The sequence below is a fragment of the Perissodus microlepis genome, chromosome 18 (genome assembly GCF_051167445.1).
Source record: "Perissodus microlepis isolate ML-2025 ecotype Zambia chromosome 18, ASM5116744v1, whole genome shotgun sequence".
Classification (NCBI taxonomy): domain Eukaryota; kingdom Metazoa; phylum Chordata; class Actinopteri; order Cichliformes; family Cichlidae; genus Perissodus; species Perissodus microlepis.
The window spans coordinates 13,681,286-13,699,322 of record NC_140478.1 but is presented as its reverse complement, the minus strand read 5'-3'; the positions used below and the strand labels follow the sequence as shown (position 1 = coordinate 13,699,322).

Below are 18,037 nucleotides of genomic sequence, written 5' to 3'. Positions count from 1 at the left end.
CACACCCAGTTTCACACCTTGGCTCAGGCGATTAGAAGATCATCAGGGGGTCCTTTTGTCCCTCTGTGGGGGGATACTCCCACTAGGTTTATATCTGGGACTCTCCACCATTTGACCTTAGAACTGAAGAAGCTTCTCGGATGAGAGGTGAAACGTCTTCAAGTAAACTTAAAGAAGTCCAGACGCTTTTCTTTGCAAGCTCCTTTGACTAAAACAAATATAACACAGTTGTATAAATTTTTTTTTCAGTGGTTGAAAAAGGACTGCATTAATTACAATGTAGGTAGAATAATGCAGTTATAAAGATACCAGCAAAAAGCATATTTTCTTTTTTTATTCATAACTCTTTCATAAATGCTGTTGACTACTGTCTGTTTACAAATATAAACCATCACACACACACACACACAACAAAACACAGAAATATCAGAAATCACTTTCTGGCAGTTCCTGACTGTCTAATAATCCCGACTGTGTAAGTTGACAGACTAATCAATATCACCGTTTAAGGGATGGTACAATCAGGATTATAATTATGAATGAGTATTTCAATAAAGTAATGCTTGAAAGACAGTTTTAGATTTCATTCTTTCAGGTGTGGCCTCTGTGGTGTCTGTTACTAAAGAATAAATTCATGCAGACCTCCTACTGTGAAGGACAAGAACAGTCACGTGCATCAAAATAAAGAATTCTGTGCCTAAATAATGAGTTGTGTGATAATTATGCATTTGTAAATTTATTTACAAATTAATTTTTAATTATTTTATTTATTTAAACATTACTAAAGTAATTTATTATTTAATTAAAAATAAAATATTTCAAATATTTCCATATCCTGACAACTGTCAGGCATGGTGGTGGAGGGCTGATGATTTAGCGTTGTTTTGTACCCACAAAGGACATTACGGGCACAAGTTTTGCAGAGTCCAGTGAAAATCACATAAAAATGAAAACTTGCTTTGAGACTATGCTAAAAAAACAAACAAACAAAAAAAAAAAACAACCCGTCTGCTGTGCTGATGTTGCATGCCTCTTCTCACTTCATTGACTTTCTGAAGCCTCAGCTCCCTGTTCACAACTCCTCCTTTGCTGGTGTGTGGATTCAAACATCAACATGACAAAGGAAATTGTGTCGTTTGATAACAGAAATTGGCTTATGGAAAATTGATACACAGGCATTTCTTTACACCAGGGAAATACGAAAGCTCAGTCTCTCACCTTAGCTGAAATTATTCGCCTTCAGCATCAACTTTCCTTTTTGTTTCATTTTGTGTATTTGTAGTAGCAGTGGAGGTGTGCCTGTCTGTTTAGTTTAGTGTGTGCACAGGGGCTCCAGCTACACCCTGGCAGGCCAAAATGTATTAAGAACCTATAGAACCTAAGCTACAGACTATTTACAAGAGCTGGATGTAGCCACCGACACACATTACATTTGTGTGTGTGTGTGTGTATGTGTGTTATCAAATGCTTTCACTTTTGGTTGACAGATGACACACTGGATGAATTTAAAATTTCTTTCAAATGGCTTTATTAGTATAAAAAGAGATGCCAGTGAAGCAGATGTTGTTAACTAAAAACAAATGTTCTATGTGCAAAACTTTTAAAATGAAGATACATTCAATGACATGCAATTACAGAGAGACTCTTGAAAAACAAAGATTTCGCTAATTTGAAAGATGCAAAAAAGTCTTACAGGAAACTTGAGTTGAGAGCAAAATGTCAGCTCTCGTTTTCACAAATATTCATGTGATTTGTTTATTTTTGTTTCCTGAATCATGCCAAGAGCCTGGTTTTTGAACACATGGTTCAACAGCTTACATAAAGGGATCTGAATCAAAGTGCCACAGAAAAGGTACAGTAGGCTGATCAAGTACGATAGTTGTAATAAAAGAAACAACCCTCAACACCCAATAACTGTGCAAAAGTATTGTCTCAAACACTAAAGGAATCTAACAATAAGGCATAACATGATAAATACACAGCTTTGCCTTTTTCACAGACACTGAGTAAAATATGTGGCTCAACTCAGCAGCTCAAAAGACTCAAAAACAGTTCAAATCAGAGCAGGAATACTGCCAAAGGTTTTCTAAATCAGGCACGCTATCAACTGTAAGCTTCTTTTAAAAGGCTCCATTAAAACAATGGTTTACGTGTTAATATGTCCTCAAATTAGATATTTTGAACATAGTTCTACTCACATTACTAATAGTCCTGAATGAAAGTCGCTTTTGCAATCACATTGTCTGAATGTATAGCATCAACAGTAGAAAACATAAAATGTTTATACAGAGAACTGATTAACTGGGCCAGAAGTCTAAAAATGACACAGAAAAGGCAAATGAGAATGCCCTGAAATCACAAATATGATAGTGTTGACTTAACCAAAGCATTGCGTTGCTTGTAATGACTGACAAAGATGCAGCAGGACTAAACTGAGGATGGCTTTACATTACCTAAGACACCTGCATAGGTCTGAGGCAACCCGAGATATAATAAATGGAGCGCAGTAAAGCTCTAAGGAGCAAGATTGTGGGCGACAACGCTGTGGTTTTCAAACCAGTGTGGAGTGATGCTGGAATGGCAGAGTGAACTAATCAAAATAAAACATATAATGTGAACACAGGACGCTGGTCTACAGGGAGGAGGTATCTCTAGCCACAAGCGGCCGACTGTTGCTGACCTGGAAACGAGCTTCATCGGATATACCATACTGCTCCAAGGGGTCCTGTGGAGAAAGCAGGCAGTGAGTAAAACAGTGTACAGGGAAAATTAGCTGTTACTGAAGCAGAATCAGACTCAAAGAACCAAACAAATAGAAACGCACTCAAACCTAGAGGTCAGAAAGCCTGGCTTTTACTTAGAGATTTTTGAGATCTCCAGAGGTTAGTGGGATTTCAGCTGCGGCTCACACTGCAATGAATAATTATATGCACAATCAAATGTACAACACGAGGAGAAAAGCTTTTGCAGCCTGTCTCATCCCGAGTAACTAGGAAATTGTTTCTAGAGAGACACATTGCTAATTGAGCTTTCTCTGGCATGTTTCGTTGTGTGCTTTGAGAGTCATCATGAAATTCCACAGTGTTGTTTACATGAATCCTAGCAGCCGAGAGCTCAGCATTGCCGAGCAAAACCAAAACCATCCCCCTTCATTAATCTACCAGTCTGTCTGCTATTGATGATGATGATAATATGAACTCCAAACCGCACTGTAACCATCCCACAGTATGAACGCTGCTGATTAGAAGCACCATCTGTGTGGCATTTAGCGCACCGGCGTGCTGCTGCGAGGGGTCTCACCTTCCCTGTGAGCCTGTGGATTTCTGTTCGATAGAATATAAGATTCTTCCTCATGAACTCGTAACTGCAAGAGATTAGACAACAAATTAACTTGACATTTAGGGAGAAATAATGTTAGACAAATACAGTAAAGATCAGAGCTGCAACTCAGCTTGTAACATTAAACACAGTCACAGGAACTTCCTCTGGAGCAAGGATCGACTTAAAATGTTCTGTACAGGAACATTTTAATTGTTTGTTGCTAGTTGACAGGTAGCTGGGCCATGCTAGCTACGTTACGCAAGCTCAGGGTTTCCACCAGTGCGTTACAAACCCGGCAGTCTGCCTGGCCTCGGCTGACCTCCTGTCAGCTCTAAGCACAATGAATTTTACACTCCGCTACCAAGACGGACAACTATTTATTTTCAATACATCTGTCTGCCAGAGACACAGTTTTGCATAGCTGATTTTGTAGTATTTTTATAGCTCATCTTATTAATATAGTTACTATTATTATTATTATTATTATTACTGTTACTATAAAAAAAAAACAGCTTAAATAAAAAAAAGTGGAATAAAGAACAAATGTTTTTGTTTCATACCATTTACCTGTTCAGCTGATCAGTGTCTACTTTTTGTCCACTAATAAAATCTCTTATTGGTTTATGTAAACAAGCTAAAATATGAATGGGTGCTCTTCTGCTAGGCTTCTTACTGATTTTAGCAGACAGCATCATATGACCCCTATCCTGGCTTCTTTCTGCTTCCTTCCTCTATGGTTTAAATCTGATTTTAGGATTTTACTGATTAGCTCATCCTTGTCTGGGTTCATAGCAGAACTACTGACCCCGTATAAGCTTGCTCACAGCCTTAGATCCTGTAATGACCTTCTTGAAGACAGCAGGCTTGCAGAATCACTTCCTCTTTCTTTTTATAGACTTGCTTTGAAGTCGATCCTTGCTCCAGTAGTTCATTCATTTTATTCAATTCACATTTTTATTCTTTTTTGAATATATATGTGTGTATTTATGTGACTTTAATGGCTGTGTACCCCTGGCTGTCAATGCACTTTGTAAACTGTGTTTTATTAAAATAACAATACACTATAAAAATAGAGTGTATTACTATTATTATGATGATTATTATTTGTGAGAAATGGACTCTGCGTGTTTCTCTGTCTCCCATCTTCTCTCCGCCTGTCTGCTCACATGAAGCCCAGCAGGTCTGTCTGAGCTACCACTCAATTAGCAGTTAGCAGATACATTAATCAAGCACAATATTAAATGTGCCCGACGCCACAGCTGCCAGGTCTGACAACTTTTCCGGCAGACTCACTGAAGCCCATAGGAGAAGTTGGAGCGCTATGATCCTCCTCAGATATCCTCTGCTGTTTGGGAGTATTATGCATTCCCAGTAAGCTTTAAAACAATATGTCAGAGCTGTTATGGATTAGACTGAAGCCGTTTAACACTCACATTTCTAACACTGTGCCTCTGAAAACAGCAAAATCATTCATTTGTGACAGTTTCACCCATGTGAGTCTGTTACTCTGTTACTATGTGAGGTGTCACTTGTTCTACCCACACTGTTCAAATGACATAGATGTGTAAGCATATTCAGCTGTACAGAACACAGCTTTTCATTATTTGGTTATTAAGTTAGAAAACACACACAAAATGCTCTTCTTTTAGACTTTATGAGCATATGTAGTCAGTACAGCTCTGTGTTTTTAAATACGTAATATAGCAAATTAAACAAATACAAAAAACAAAACTACTCACTGTGGGGGGTTAAGGGTTTTACTTTTTTTGTCTTGACCATCACCACCTGCACCATGCTTAGTTTGAACTTCAGCAGATCATCATGACTGTGTTTACTTGGCTAACTCCAATGAGTTTCTATCACGTGATTGGCTGATTAAATATTTGCTTTAAAGATCAGTTTAACAGGTGTAACTATTGGAGTACGCAGTGAGTGTGTTCTGACCTTTATGGGATATTATTTGATACCCGGTCAAAAAAACACATTTGGTTTAAAAGTTACGTTTTTCTCCATTTATTAATCCCTTATTGACGGCTGTAAGTGTCTGTAAGCTTCTGTGCTTCCTGGAATAAGAAAGAAGAAAAGTCAGTCCTACCTTGCTTTGATAATGGAGTCTATCCACTCGGCACACTGCTCTTCAGTATCACATTCAAACACATATTTCCTCTCTGCTTCATCCAGAAATGCTACAGCAAACAGAGGCCATTAGAGATCAGAAAAACATGAAGGAAACAAGCAGAAACAGCAGAGCACCAGTGAGAAAGTGAAATATACAGTTAGGTCAATATGTTTTTGTAGTTTTGCTTCTATATACCACCACGGTTCATTCTGCATCAAACTATTACAATATGACAGAAGTGCAGACTTTAGCTTTAACTCAATGTAGTTAACAAAAGTAATGAACTGACTGTTTAGGTATTACAACCATTTCTTACACAGTCAAACACCTGACTGCCAGTTTCATGACCAGGTGTTTCCTGTTTCCTTGTTCAATGACAAGATAAGCAGATAAAAAGTATGGAGTTGATTCCAGATGATGTTGATGAAGGCGCAGAAGGCCGAATAACCAAAATAAACCTAAATGAGAGACAACAACAACTGTAGGAACAGCCAAATGAGCAATCTGGTTCATTCTTAAAAAAGAAGAAGAAATGCACTGGCCAGTTCAGCAACATCAAAAGGCCTTAAAGACCACAGAAGACAAGTAAAGTGCTTGACTGCAGAATTATTCGCATGGTTAGGAAAAACAACACCAAAACATCCAACAACATCGAGCCAAGAACACTGTTGTGAAGGCAGCAAATCAACATAAGTCTAGAATGAAGAGACACCTTCATGAATGGAAATGCTGAGAGTTTACAACAAGGTGCAAACCACTGGTTACATTCAAGAAAAGGAAGGCCAGATTAGACTTTCAGAAAACATCTAAAAGAGTCTGCACAGATCAAACCAAGATGAACTTGCACCAGGATGATGGAAGGAGAAAAGTACAGAGAAGGAAAGACACAGCTCATGATCGGAGGCATCACACATTATCTGTCATACATGGGCATTATATGGCTGCCAGTGGAACCAGATCACTAGTATTTATTTTCCCTCCAAAGCGACGAAGTATGTAATCGGTACCATTTGTCTGTCTGCTTGTTAGCAGTTTAGTGTCCACAGTTTTCATGATATAATTTTCACATTTGGTGTGATGGTAGATACCAATACAGCTCGAGGTGATTTCATTTTAGTGAGAATTGTGTCAATGTTAAAGTCACACAGAATATGAAAAAAAAGCTGTAAACTTTATATCATCCACAATTTTTTTACTGGATTGTCTTCAAATTTCACAACAAGAAACTAGACCATGGGGTAAATTAAAACTAGGCTGGCTAAGCATTTGATCTTTATCGTCATTACTAGCACCCAAGGTCAAATTTGACCTTGAAAACCATTTTAAAGAAATTATATTGAGTAATATATCATATGAAAGCACATGGAGAGACCAGCACAACACACTTTCAATTTTCTCAATACGACACCCGATGATGTCACAATGATGCCATTAACAGGTTGACGTCAGCATGTTGTAATAAAGACATCATAAAATATAACAGTTTTAGCACAGCCCTTGCTCTTCGGCGGGAGTTGCACTCTGTGTCTGCTGATAGAAATATGAGCAAAAGCAACTCAAGAGTTTTTTAAGCCAAAGAAATGGGATCGTCTTCAACTGAAGTTGGTCACCTGATCTCAACCCAATAACACAAAACTAGTAACTAAAGGTGGCTGCAACAAAGACCAGCACAGAGGGTTACAGTTTATAAAAATGGTTGTAACTCCTAAAGAGGTAATGTGATATTGTTGTTATAGCCCTTGAATAAAAGCTGGGAGTCTGCGCTTCAAAGGCATGCTCATTGTTTGATGTAAAAACCACTGGGGTTGTGTACAGAGGCAGAACTACCAAAAACAAATCGGTCACTTATAGACTTACAGTCACTCCTAACTGTACCTCTAAAGGATGCTGAAGCTTACCAATAGAGAAAGTCTGGCTGTCCTCCCTCTCCACCCTACACTGCTCCAGCAGCAAAGCTCCAATTGGCTGGCAAATAAACACTCAGTTAATTTTGACCCCACTTTTGAAACAAATGTATTCAATTTATCACAGAAAATGCTGTGACAACAAGCATACTGACCTCTTCCTCATCAGTCCGGAAATAAAAGAGGAAGTTGACGACGAGTTTCACTAGCCTCTTCTTTACAACTGCAAGGCCACAAAGGGGAAGTTAGACAGACAAACTCGTCTCTACAACACAAAGCAGCCCAGCTGTCGCATGAAGTATACAGAGAGAGATATGTCTAATATCTGATGCTGACATTAGCTGCTGTGCCCAAATACACGAAACGGAAGTGCGTCTGAATGACTGTCCTTACCGTCTCCTTTCTTGGGACCTCTCATCCCCAGTTCAGCTGCTCTCTCCGAGGGCTGGCGGCTCAGTAACACCAGCTCCTTCTCGTTGAAACGCATCGCGGACACACACAAACACTCACAGGCTTGACAAACAGACGGACACACGCAGGTACACGGATGCTAAAGAGGACCCGTACCCCCAGTCGAAAGCATAACACAGGAGTTAGCTAACGGTAGTACGGTGCAAAAACTATACTGTATACACCGCTGAGTCCACGTCGCTGCTTCGTTATCTAACGTCCCCGAAACCTGTCGGACTGCGTTTGATCATTTCTGAGGGTCAACTGAAAAACAACAGCTCTGGACTTCATGTCACACACACACACACACACACACACACCTCTAGTAGTAATGACACTCCTCTCTGCTAAGGTTGTCTTCTTCCTAGTGATGCGCGAATCATGAACGAATCGTTCAATACTCGAGAATCACTTTACTGACTCATGAATCATGATTCACAAGCCCAACTGACTCACTGACTCATCCCTGTTCCTGTTAGCAGCAATGTATCTAGCTTATAATTAAAATTGTGGAGAAAAACACAACATCCAGTATCGTAACAAAAAAAATTCTGCTCTGAACTGGAAGAAAAAACCCTGAGTAGAAGCTCACATCAAGAAAATAGCTCCTCGGTTCACAGTAGCATCGCTCTGCTAACATGCTAACAGCACATTTGAGCTACTCACCCCCTCCCTTCCTGTGCTGAATCGTAAGCGAATCACTCAGGACTCGCTCACCCCCTCCCTCCTGTGCTGAATCATAGAGCGAACGAATCACTCACTCACTCACTAACCCCCTCCTTCCTGTGCTGAATCGTAAGCCTAAGCGAATCACTCAGGACTCACTAACCCCCTCCCTCCTGTGCTGAATCGTAAGCGTAAGCGAATCACTAAGGACTCGCTCACCCCCTCCCTCCTGTGCTGAATCATAGAGGAACGAATCACTCACTCACTAACCCCCTCCCTCCTGTGCTGAATCGTAAGCGAATCACTCAGGACTCGCTCACCCCCTCCCTCCTGGCTCACAGCTTCTTCTTCTTGGTTGGCAACCAATGTTAAGGCGCATTACCGCCCCCTGGCTCACAGCTCAGTGGACATTTAGATGAGAAAATATATATTTAACACATTTAAGGAAAATAAAAAATAAAAATATATTAAAATAAAATAAAATAAAATAAATGTTTATTAAGCAATTTTGATAGGAAATTGCTTAATTTTAGAAATGTTTTTGCTCTTTTTTGCTCTATAAAATAGTTGTTTTCTTTTAGAATCATTCATCTTAGCAGTAGGATTTACATGAAAAGAGAAACAAATTAAGTTTGAGTGAAAATGTACATTTTTTGCACTCTCTGGTCGACTGACTCAGTGAACCAAATGACTCAAAAAACTCGATTCACTTTGGTGAGTGACTCATTAAAACTCTATTCAGTAAAAAGAATCAAATTTACCATCACTACTTCTTCCTCTTCTTCGTCAGGCGCGTTACTGCCCTCTGCAGGTCAAAAATGGCTCCTTTGCTCTGTGCCCTTTCTTCTTGATATTTACAATCGAACATGTGTATATATTAGTGCTATTTCTTACATTTGTAAACTTTGTAATATATTGTATTATTTCATTACTTTAGTCTGTTACTGTTATTGTCTTGGAGCAACTGAAACCCACATAATTTCGTTAAGGATTATTAAAGTATTCTGATTCTGATTCTCTGCTGGTATTACAAATGTATTTGTAATGTCTTTCTAATACTAGAGGTCAGCGGACAATGGCCAAGCTGGTTCAAACTGTCAGGAAGGCAACGGTAACTCAAATAACCAGTGATTACTACCAAAATATGCAGAAGAGTGTCTCTGAATGGGCAACACATTGAACACTGAAGCTGATAGGATATAGCAGCAGAAGACCACATCTGGTGCCACTCGTGTCAGTTACGAAAGGGAAGCTGAGGCTACAATTCACACAAGCTTATGAAAATTAAATAACAGAGGCAAGAAGTATATTTATTGGTGCTGCCACATTTGAATGGTAGTGTCAGAATTTGGGGTAAAGAACATGAAATTATTGATCCATCCTGCCTCGTATAAATGCTTCAGGCTAGTGGTGGCTAGCAGAACTTTTAGGCCTCTTAGCACCACAGCTTACCTGAAAACTAAACCAAAACTAAAAAAAACTATCAAGTACAATGAAAAAAAATTAAGAAATTAAGAAAAAAAACTAAAAAAAATGCAAAACTTTAAAACTTGTGTTTTAGAATTGTGTTTCTACTGAAAATGAAATAGGAAAAAGGCCAGAATTTCTAAATGAACCACTGAGCAGTTTATCTTTTTTAATTAATTATTTTTTACCTCCTGTGTCTGCTGCTGTGAAACAATCAGAAATTTAAGAACACGAAGGCCCCCCTCATAGGTCCAGCCGTCGTGTTGGCTGGAGATCCAGCCCAGCAGGTGGCAGTAACACACCAGAGGGATTTTTACAAACCACCAAAACCCGGGAAAAAGAATCTACTGAAGCGCATGCGCACAACAAATCAGATGAGCGTGTCGCTGTCGTTGTGAAACTGGTGAGTGTTTTGATAAAGTAATCTGTTTGTAGTCTTCTAAAATGTTTAATTTTGTGGCTAACGGATGTGGTCATTTTGCATTTTTAATATTCACTTTAATCATCTGTATTTGTTAAAAGCTTTTCATTACTATTTGGTAGCACCATTAGCTTAGCATTAAAATTGCTAGCGCATTTAGCGGCTTTTGTATGCTAAAATGCTACAGCTAGCTAGATGTTGTTGGGATCATTCAGAAGAATGGATTTCTTTTTTAATAACGGGAAGAATCTTTTTTTTGCTCGCTGGTAAATTGCCACCGATAACTTAACTTGGTCCTCTAAAAACCGCTGCTTGGGCCTTCATGTTGACTCTTTGTAAGGACGTTAGCATTGGGAATCTTCGTATAGAGGGGATTGTAATGACGAGTTGCTTTTAAAACAGGTTATATGACCCATATAGGTTTGAGCAATAAAAATGTGTCCAGGTTAGAGCCTTAGCTAAAACACAAGTAATAATGCAAATCTACACATGATGCTGTTGTTGTGCTACAGCCCTGGAGTGCAGGGTTATTAATGTGGACCTTCACTGGCAGTACTTGTTAGGGCAAGGTAATATGGCCAAAAATATTTATCACGATATATATTTGAAAATTTGCGATAACAATATAACTGACGATATAATTGACGTGAGACAAAATATTTTAGAACTCCACAACTTTATCAGTGCAAAAAAAAAAAAAAATCAATGTATTTTCACTTAAACAAGCAGCTGTTTTTTTTATGTGCATTAAAGTTATATAAAAATTTAACAGTGCAAATGCAAATTCCTTCCTGACAGTTTAACCAAAAGGCATTTCCAGTGGAAATTTGCTGATATATCCTGAGCATAACCATGTATAATATCCATAAAACTTAAAAAAGAGGTTATACACACAATGCGGTAATATTATGTTGAAGCACAGTACATATTATTCTGCGAGGCTCCTGACTACGGTACCTGTAATGCTCCGACAATCCATCAAGTGGTGCGGCTTCGTAGCTTAGTAAAGTCGTACTAAAACATTTTTTGACAGATTTTTGAGCGCCGCGTACTGCATAAAATCGGTACGCTAATAACGACGGCCCACTTGCATTCTCTACCAAAAAATGTGCTTTGGTGTGTATCTGACGGATGAAAGCCAAGCCAGTTCCACACCACTGAAGTTGCACCATTTTTACAAACCAATTCTGGTTCATCTGTTTCATTCAACGATCCGCTTTCGCCCTTCTCATTCTCAGTCACCACCATGCTTTTTCCGCCATGTATGTATGAAAACAAAGGCACTGCACATGCGCGTTTTACCCATATTCTTTTACGATATTTCATTTTCTTATCATTGCCTAACATTATACCGGTATTATGAACGGTATGATATGGCCCAGCCCTAGTACTTATTGTTTTGTTTTTCACCAGGTAATCAGGGGAATCTATTTGGAGTAACTGTCAACGTTTGTGTGACTGTTTAAGTCCAAAACCTTACAAAAATGGATTTCCAGCATCGAGCTGGAGGGAAGACGGGGAGCGGAGGGGTGGCATCTGCCTCTGAGAGTAACCGTGACAGGCGAGAACGGTTACGTCAGTTGGCCTTGGAGACCATTGATATCAACAAAGACCCCTACTTTATGAAGAACCATTTAGGATCATACGAGTGCAAACTTTGTCTGACACTTCACAACAATGAGGTGAGGGACACATAATGAGACATTTCTCTGTTAACTCAATTTGTTTTTATTTCTTGTCACCTGGGTGTCTTATTTGAAAAGAAAAATTAAAAAATGTCTCTCTGTATTTCAGGGAAGCTACTTAGCTCACACACAAGGAAAGAAACACCAGACCAATCTGTAAGTCCATACATTATCTGTGCTACAACACAGAAGTGCAATAGCTGTAACTTTATGTTTTGATTTAATTAAAGTTGCTGTTTAACACAAATGAGTCCCAATTTAAAACTTATGGGAAACTTCTGGAGAAATTTAAATTTAAAGAAATGTAATTTTGAGGAAAACCTTTTACATACATTTTTCAGAGCACGGAGGGCAGCCAAAGAAGCAAAAGAAGCTCCTGCTCAACCAGCTCCAGCCAAAGTGAAAGTTGAGGTCAAGAAGTTTGTCAAAATTGGTCGACCAGGATACAAAGGTAGGCAAGCTCTGGCATTTTATATGGTAGTCACAGTTTGGTTTATAATACTAGTTTCTTTAAAAAATGCATTGTTAAAAAGAAATTAATGTTGTTGTTTTTTTTAATTATTCACAGTGACCAAACAGAGGGATCCAGAGATGGGACAGCAATCTTTACTTTTCCAGGTTTGTATATTTTGAAAGAATGCACATAATCCAGTATCCTTTTGAGGCCACGTAAATAAGTTATTATTTGTGTGCTTCAAACCAAAGTAAAATGCTCACTTATTCTTTGGATAATCTGGTGAGTGTAAAGGGGCTTTACACTGAAACTGGGTCACAGGAACAAATCATAACCTCATGCTCTAACCTGCAAAGTTTCACAACACCACAACAGTAAAGGCCATGTGTTACTGACCTTCTTTTCTTGGCCCATCAGATTGACTATCCAGAGATCGCTGAAGGAATTGGACCCAGGCATCGCTTCATGTCTGCTTACGAACAGCGCATTGAGCCTCCCGATCGTCGCTGGCAGTACCTGCTTTTTGCTGCTGAACCATATGAGACCATTGCTTTCAAGGTGAGACCTTCATTTTCTCTTCCCCTTATGTTTTTTTTTCTTTGTCATTTTTTCCTTCACTCATGTAATAACAAGATGTTTGCTGTTATAGGTACCCAGCAGAGAAATTGATAAAGCAGAAAACCGCTTCTGGACCCACTGGAACAAAGAAACTAAACAGGTACCATGTATGTTACAGAGTGTCTGCCAGTAGAGTTATTAGGTCCAGCAGCCAGAACCAATGGGAGGGGTGAAGCAAAGTGGGCACACTGTGTGTCAAAAACAGAACAGCAGAGGTGTAGATTTAGCTTCTTTTCTGTCTAGAAAAACTCCTTGGGGAATTTTTCCCCGTCTTTCCGTATGAGAAGACAATAATGTGCTGCAGAGTGAGAGAGCTCTGAATCATTGTTTACCTCATTTACATGCAACCTAATCTAATTAGTAAACAAACGTGGGTGAATGTCAGCCCGTGGGTGAATGAAGGTAAAATGGTCGCTTGAACTTGTTTATAGTTCTAATTTTTTCAAGCTGTTATGCACATATAGCAGTTGATAGGAACAGTGAGTCAATAAAGTGACCTTAATATTTATTCTATATGTTTACCTCTTCATCTTAAAAATCCTTGTAAAAAGTTTCTGTGATACACTAGTTTAAACTAGTGGAACGTGTATATTAGTTTTCCTAAATTGTTTCTAATAGTGGAAACATGTCTTTAATTGTTCCTTTTTTTTGTTGTTCTATCCAGTTTTTCCTACAGTTCCACTTCAAAATGGAGAAACCTGTTACCCAGTCGAGCGGCCCAGCACCTGCTGCCACTGTGAAGCGTCCTCCTCCCCTTATGAGTGGAGATCACCCATCAAACGACTCTCTGCCCCCTCCCCCTCCAGGGGGAATGCCCATCCCTCCTCTTCCGCCTGGTGCCCCAGGAGCCCCTCAGATGCCCCCACAGATGCCCATGCCCCCCATGCCAATGAGGCCACCCCCTCCGGAGGGCCTTACATTAGCTAATAACTGATCTCTGGCCAGTGATCTGTTTTGAGTGATTTACTTTGATTTCTGTAATGGTGTGTAGTCACACTGCCCTGCCTGTTTACAGTGTCCATCTCCTTGTAGATGCTGCAGTTATGTTTAGTTTTATTATTTCTGCAAAGGGTTAAAGTTCTTTTTTATTGGAGTTTTCAGTCTTTGTTTGGTTTATGTAAATGTGCAGGGCAGTCTCTTACTGCAGCATCATAAATATGACCACACTCTTTTGTAATAATATCCACATTCTGGATATGGAGGTGTGATTGGAAGTTCGTATTTTAGGATTATGGTTTTGTAATTAAATGCTGTGGACAAACAGAAAATGTTTGTGTCATAAGAGTCTTTGATTTTACAAAGATATTCCACCAAAAGATTTCTTGAGTGTTCTTTAAATACTGAATCTCAGCTTTGCTTAAATTCAGTGTGAAAACCTGAATTTACTGAGAGGACAGTTTTTTAACTGGGCTCTTTAGTGGCTCTACGAGAAGCTAAACTGGACAAATGAAGTCACTTGACACTTGAAGTCACTTCTAGCAACACACTGTTGACATTTTAACTGCATTTGAATGGGCATAATTTATTCAGTGCCACCTTTCAGAACCAGAAAAACAAATTGGTTAACAAAATGCCTCCGTTTGAAATAAAGCATTTAATACACCAAACCACCAGAAAGCATCCAAATCTATAACACAGCACAAAGTCGTGTCAGAAGATTTAATTGCAAGCACACTTTAAGGCTCAGATTTTGACAAAATTGCCACCTTTTAATAATGAATAAATCATACCAGCTGATGAGAAAATAGCTTCTACTAGAGTGAAATTATACTTCTGGACTCTTTCTTTTCTCTCTTTTCCTCTGACCTCTTATTTTCCTGAGCAACAGCCTCCTCATCTCCTGCATCTTCAGGATCACCTTTTTTGTCTCTACCTTTCTTTACTTTGATTTCTTCATTTCTGGCTTTCGTGACTCTCCTGTCCTTTAATTTCTTATCTCTTTGCTTTATGAGTTTCTTATCTGGAAGTGGTTTGTTTCTCAGAGCTCTTAATCCTCGTGCTGTTGCTCCTCTCTTTGATTTTCCCCTTTTAACCTCTCCATCATCATCGTCCTCTTCTTCCTCGTCATCAAAGTCAGGCAGCCACCAAAACACGACTTCCCACAGAGATGTTTCAGGCTGCCGGGGGAGAACAATCAAACAAAATGTTCACGCCACCTATGTTGATCAGCGATCATTTTTAATCGCCAATTTACCTCTGGCAGTGGTCTTCTGTGTCGCAGTGAGCCTGATCGCCTCATTGTCAGTCCAGTTTCTTCCTCTTCAACTGCTTTGTGACCACGTAAGGTTTCTGTTTTGGTTACAAGAAAGGATCACTCACTCACAGTAGATGTGCTATTTTCATACCTGAGTTTTCACTTTAGTTCACTGGTTTACTTGCCATTGAGCCTCTGAAAACCTGAGGTGAGCACCAGGATGGTAATGGCCACAAGCAAACAGCGGTTCAGGGTGACATTCTCCCATGGGGTTTCGATCTGAGTCGGATTCTGAATGGACAAGGTTTTGTGCAAGGATGCTGAAAGAAAAAAGAAGTTAACAGGATGCACGGATCAGGGAGACAAGGGTAGGGGAGAAAGCTGGGACTCACTTGGTTTGGGGAAACTGACTTCTCTGGTTACAGTCTTGGGTTCTGGTGCTGGCTGCTGTGGAGCTGGAGACATTTCCTATTTAAGAACAATGTGAAGGTTAATAGAAAAAGTCTTAAGGGCTGTGAGCTGAGTGAAAAATTGTTAATGCTGGTTGTTTTCCAACCTACCTCCCTGATTTTTCTGGTAGCGTACATTTCTGGAAGGGACAGATGGAGATTTAATGAAGGGTGATATCATACACCATTAACAAAAAAACAAAACCCCAAACAGCCATGCACTCAATCTGGAACTGGTTTGTTTACATCTATTAACATATATTCATATAATTGTGCTGGCTGAACACATGTTTTTCAATTTTATTAACTCCTCTGTAGATAAACTACAAGTCATCAGTGAAAAATACTGTTCTGGTTGAAAAGGCTGCAGGCATGCTGGGAGCTCCGGCTGGCTTTGAGCTGAATGTTAAATGCTATGTTTCCCCATCTCAACATACACTTAGCACAAAGTTCAGGGTGAGGTTGATGCACTTGATCATTAACCAATAAAAGAACAAAAGCCCAGATTTTTATGCCCAGCGCAAAGTCAGATATGAGTGTGAGAAGCAAAACTATCATGAAGCTGTTGGTGCTATTGTTTTCTACAGTCATTGGTGCTATTTGATAGCCTAGCTTGTTAGCCGCGCAGAGAACGATTTGACTTCTACACTGTCAAGACCAAACCAGCTAAACTGTGCAATAAACTGTGACAATGAGTCTGAAAATTTTTTCTCCAAAAAAAAAAAGTTTCCAGAAACTCCTGCTGTAGAGGCCTCATGAACATATGACATGAAAATATGATACTTTCCTTTTTTTGTTTAGATTTATGTTTCAGAAGATGTTATTTTTGTGGAAATAAGCTCAGTGCACCCCACTGCACTGAGAAATGATCCATCCAGCATGGCTGTGGTGTTGCTTTCCACCAGGAGTCAGATTTCGGTGGCTCCTTGTGCTGCTGTTCCCTAGTATTTATAGAGTTGTACGCATATCCTGTATTTGCAATGGAAGAAATCATTTATGCATAGTCATTAACAATTCAGTGCGTGTGTGTGTGTGTCGCCACCTGGTTTGCGGATCTGCCTAACAGGTTTCTGTGGAGGAGGATCTGCTCTTGGTGGCCATAACTCCTCTTCAAATGTTTCATAGCTTTCTTCCATTTCTTCCCTGAGAGAGATGGAGGAGAAGGAACATGGGAGTAGCAAATCATTTTAATTTTTCATGTTTTAGCAGACAATCACAAAAAGATCACAAAAGCTGCAGAGGCCAGTTCAGCTTTTTTAAGGGATGTTCTTGCTTTTTCTTAAGTTCTTAATTCATTGGATCGCACTCTTATCACAGTTGTTCTTATCACTATACCTTCCCCCATAAAAAAAAATCCTGATGTCTCATTGGGATTCAGTTTTGACTGCATAAAACGATACTAGTAAAAGGTCAACTTTGCCACTTTTGCATTAAATTAAAGCAGTTTTCTGACCTTAACATTTACAAATGAATACAGTAAGGGCCTTATGTGTTGCATGACATTTCTCAACGGACACTGAGGTAATGCCCTTCCAGGCCTATAAATAGATAAAGCAATGGTACCAGCAGACAAATGGATACACACTATATAAATACACACAAAAAATTAAAGCCCCAATGTTTCTCTTATATTCTTGATCAATCTCTTCTGTGTTTCAGCTGTAAAGTCAAACCCCAATTGAAAGAAGGACCTACCTGCCTCAACATTTGGGGTCCCCTGGGCAGTGCTGGGATGCCTTTGTCACAGAGCTGTTGTTCCTCCACAAAGATGGCAGCTGAGTCTCACTCTGAACTGTCTGACAGCCAAGAACAGGTGGCGGAGAATGAAAAAACAAAAAGGTATTGGGTGTCAGGCGCTGACTGAGGGAGGGCTGACATTAACATGCTTTACGCTACCACTAGATCACAGAGTGATGAGGGTGGGGGAAATAACCAGTTTTGAAAAACTCTGACCCATTTTGGATAAATATCACTTTGTGTCCAAGGAGTCAAGGAGGAAAAATATCAAAGTTTTTGAACAGCAACGTGCTGCAAACAGTGATTTTGATATTTTTAAGCAAATGGTCAAAAATGCTGCAAAAGAGAGGTGAGTGGGGTTTGAATTTTGTATTATTACTCACCAGCAGAGAGCGCTGCTGCGCTATTAGGGAGATAGAGTCTGTGGCACTTTGCTCTGCAGATGAGGCCTGTGGTCTGTCAGACAGATTAGCCGTCAAACAGACAGAGGGTCTGCCAAATTTCTTTTTATGAAGCTACATCTGCGATGCAAGCACTTCAGACACATTAAGC

General features: G+C 39.5%; 3 protein-coding genes across 3 annotated transcripts; 1 reads left to right on the top strand and 2 right to left on the bottom strand.

Annotated features, from left to right (window-relative positions):
• Window positions 1–1,511: 1,511 nt before the first annotated feature.
• On the bottom strand, window positions 1,512–8,474 carry plekhj1 (pleckstrin homology domain containing, family J member 1). Its single transcript, XM_084913142.1, has 6 exons — window positions 7,738–8,474; window positions 7,500–7,567; window positions 7,339–7,405; window positions 5,417–5,507; window positions 3,301–3,364; window positions 1,512–2,725 (listed from the first exon to the last, which is right to left on the bottom strand). Exons 1-6 carry the CDS (start codon window positions 7,829–7,831, stop codon window positions 2,633–2,635), a joined length of 477 nt encoding a protein of 158 aa, XP_084769268.1. The 5' UTR covers window positions 7,832–8,474; the 3' UTR covers window positions 1,512–2,632.
• Window positions 8,475–10,228: 1,754 nt separating this feature from the next.
• sf3a2 (splicing factor 3a, subunit 2) lies at window positions 10,229–14,373 on the top strand. Its single transcript, XM_084913307.1, has 8 exons — window positions 10,229–10,330; window positions 11,762–12,030; window positions 12,143–12,189; window positions 12,375–12,484; window positions 12,602–12,651; window positions 12,905–13,045; window positions 13,137–13,205; window positions 13,770–14,373. Exons 2-8 carry the CDS (start codon window positions 11,833–11,835, stop codon window positions 14,037–14,039), a joined length of 885 nt encoding a protein of 294 aa, XP_084769433.1. The 5' UTR covers window positions 10,229–10,330; window positions 11,762–11,832; the 3' UTR covers window positions 14,040–14,373.
• Window positions 14,374–14,616: 243 nt separating this feature from the next.
• LOC146367490 (uncharacterized) lies at window positions 14,617–17,672 on the bottom strand. Its single transcript, XM_084913308.1, has 7 exons — window positions 17,444–17,672; window positions 16,791–16,891; window positions 15,860–15,888; window positions 15,692–15,767; window positions 15,485–15,619; window positions 15,300–15,394; window positions 14,617–15,222 (listed from the first exon to the last, which is right to left on the bottom strand). The coding sequence occupies exons 2-7, from the start codon at window positions 16,882–16,884 to the stop codon at window positions 14,860–14,862; spliced, it is 792 nt and encodes a 263-aa protein (XP_084769434.1). The 5' UTR covers window positions 16,885–16,891; window positions 17,444–17,672; the 3' UTR covers window positions 14,617–14,859.
• Window positions 17,673–18,037: the final 365 nt, after the last annotated feature.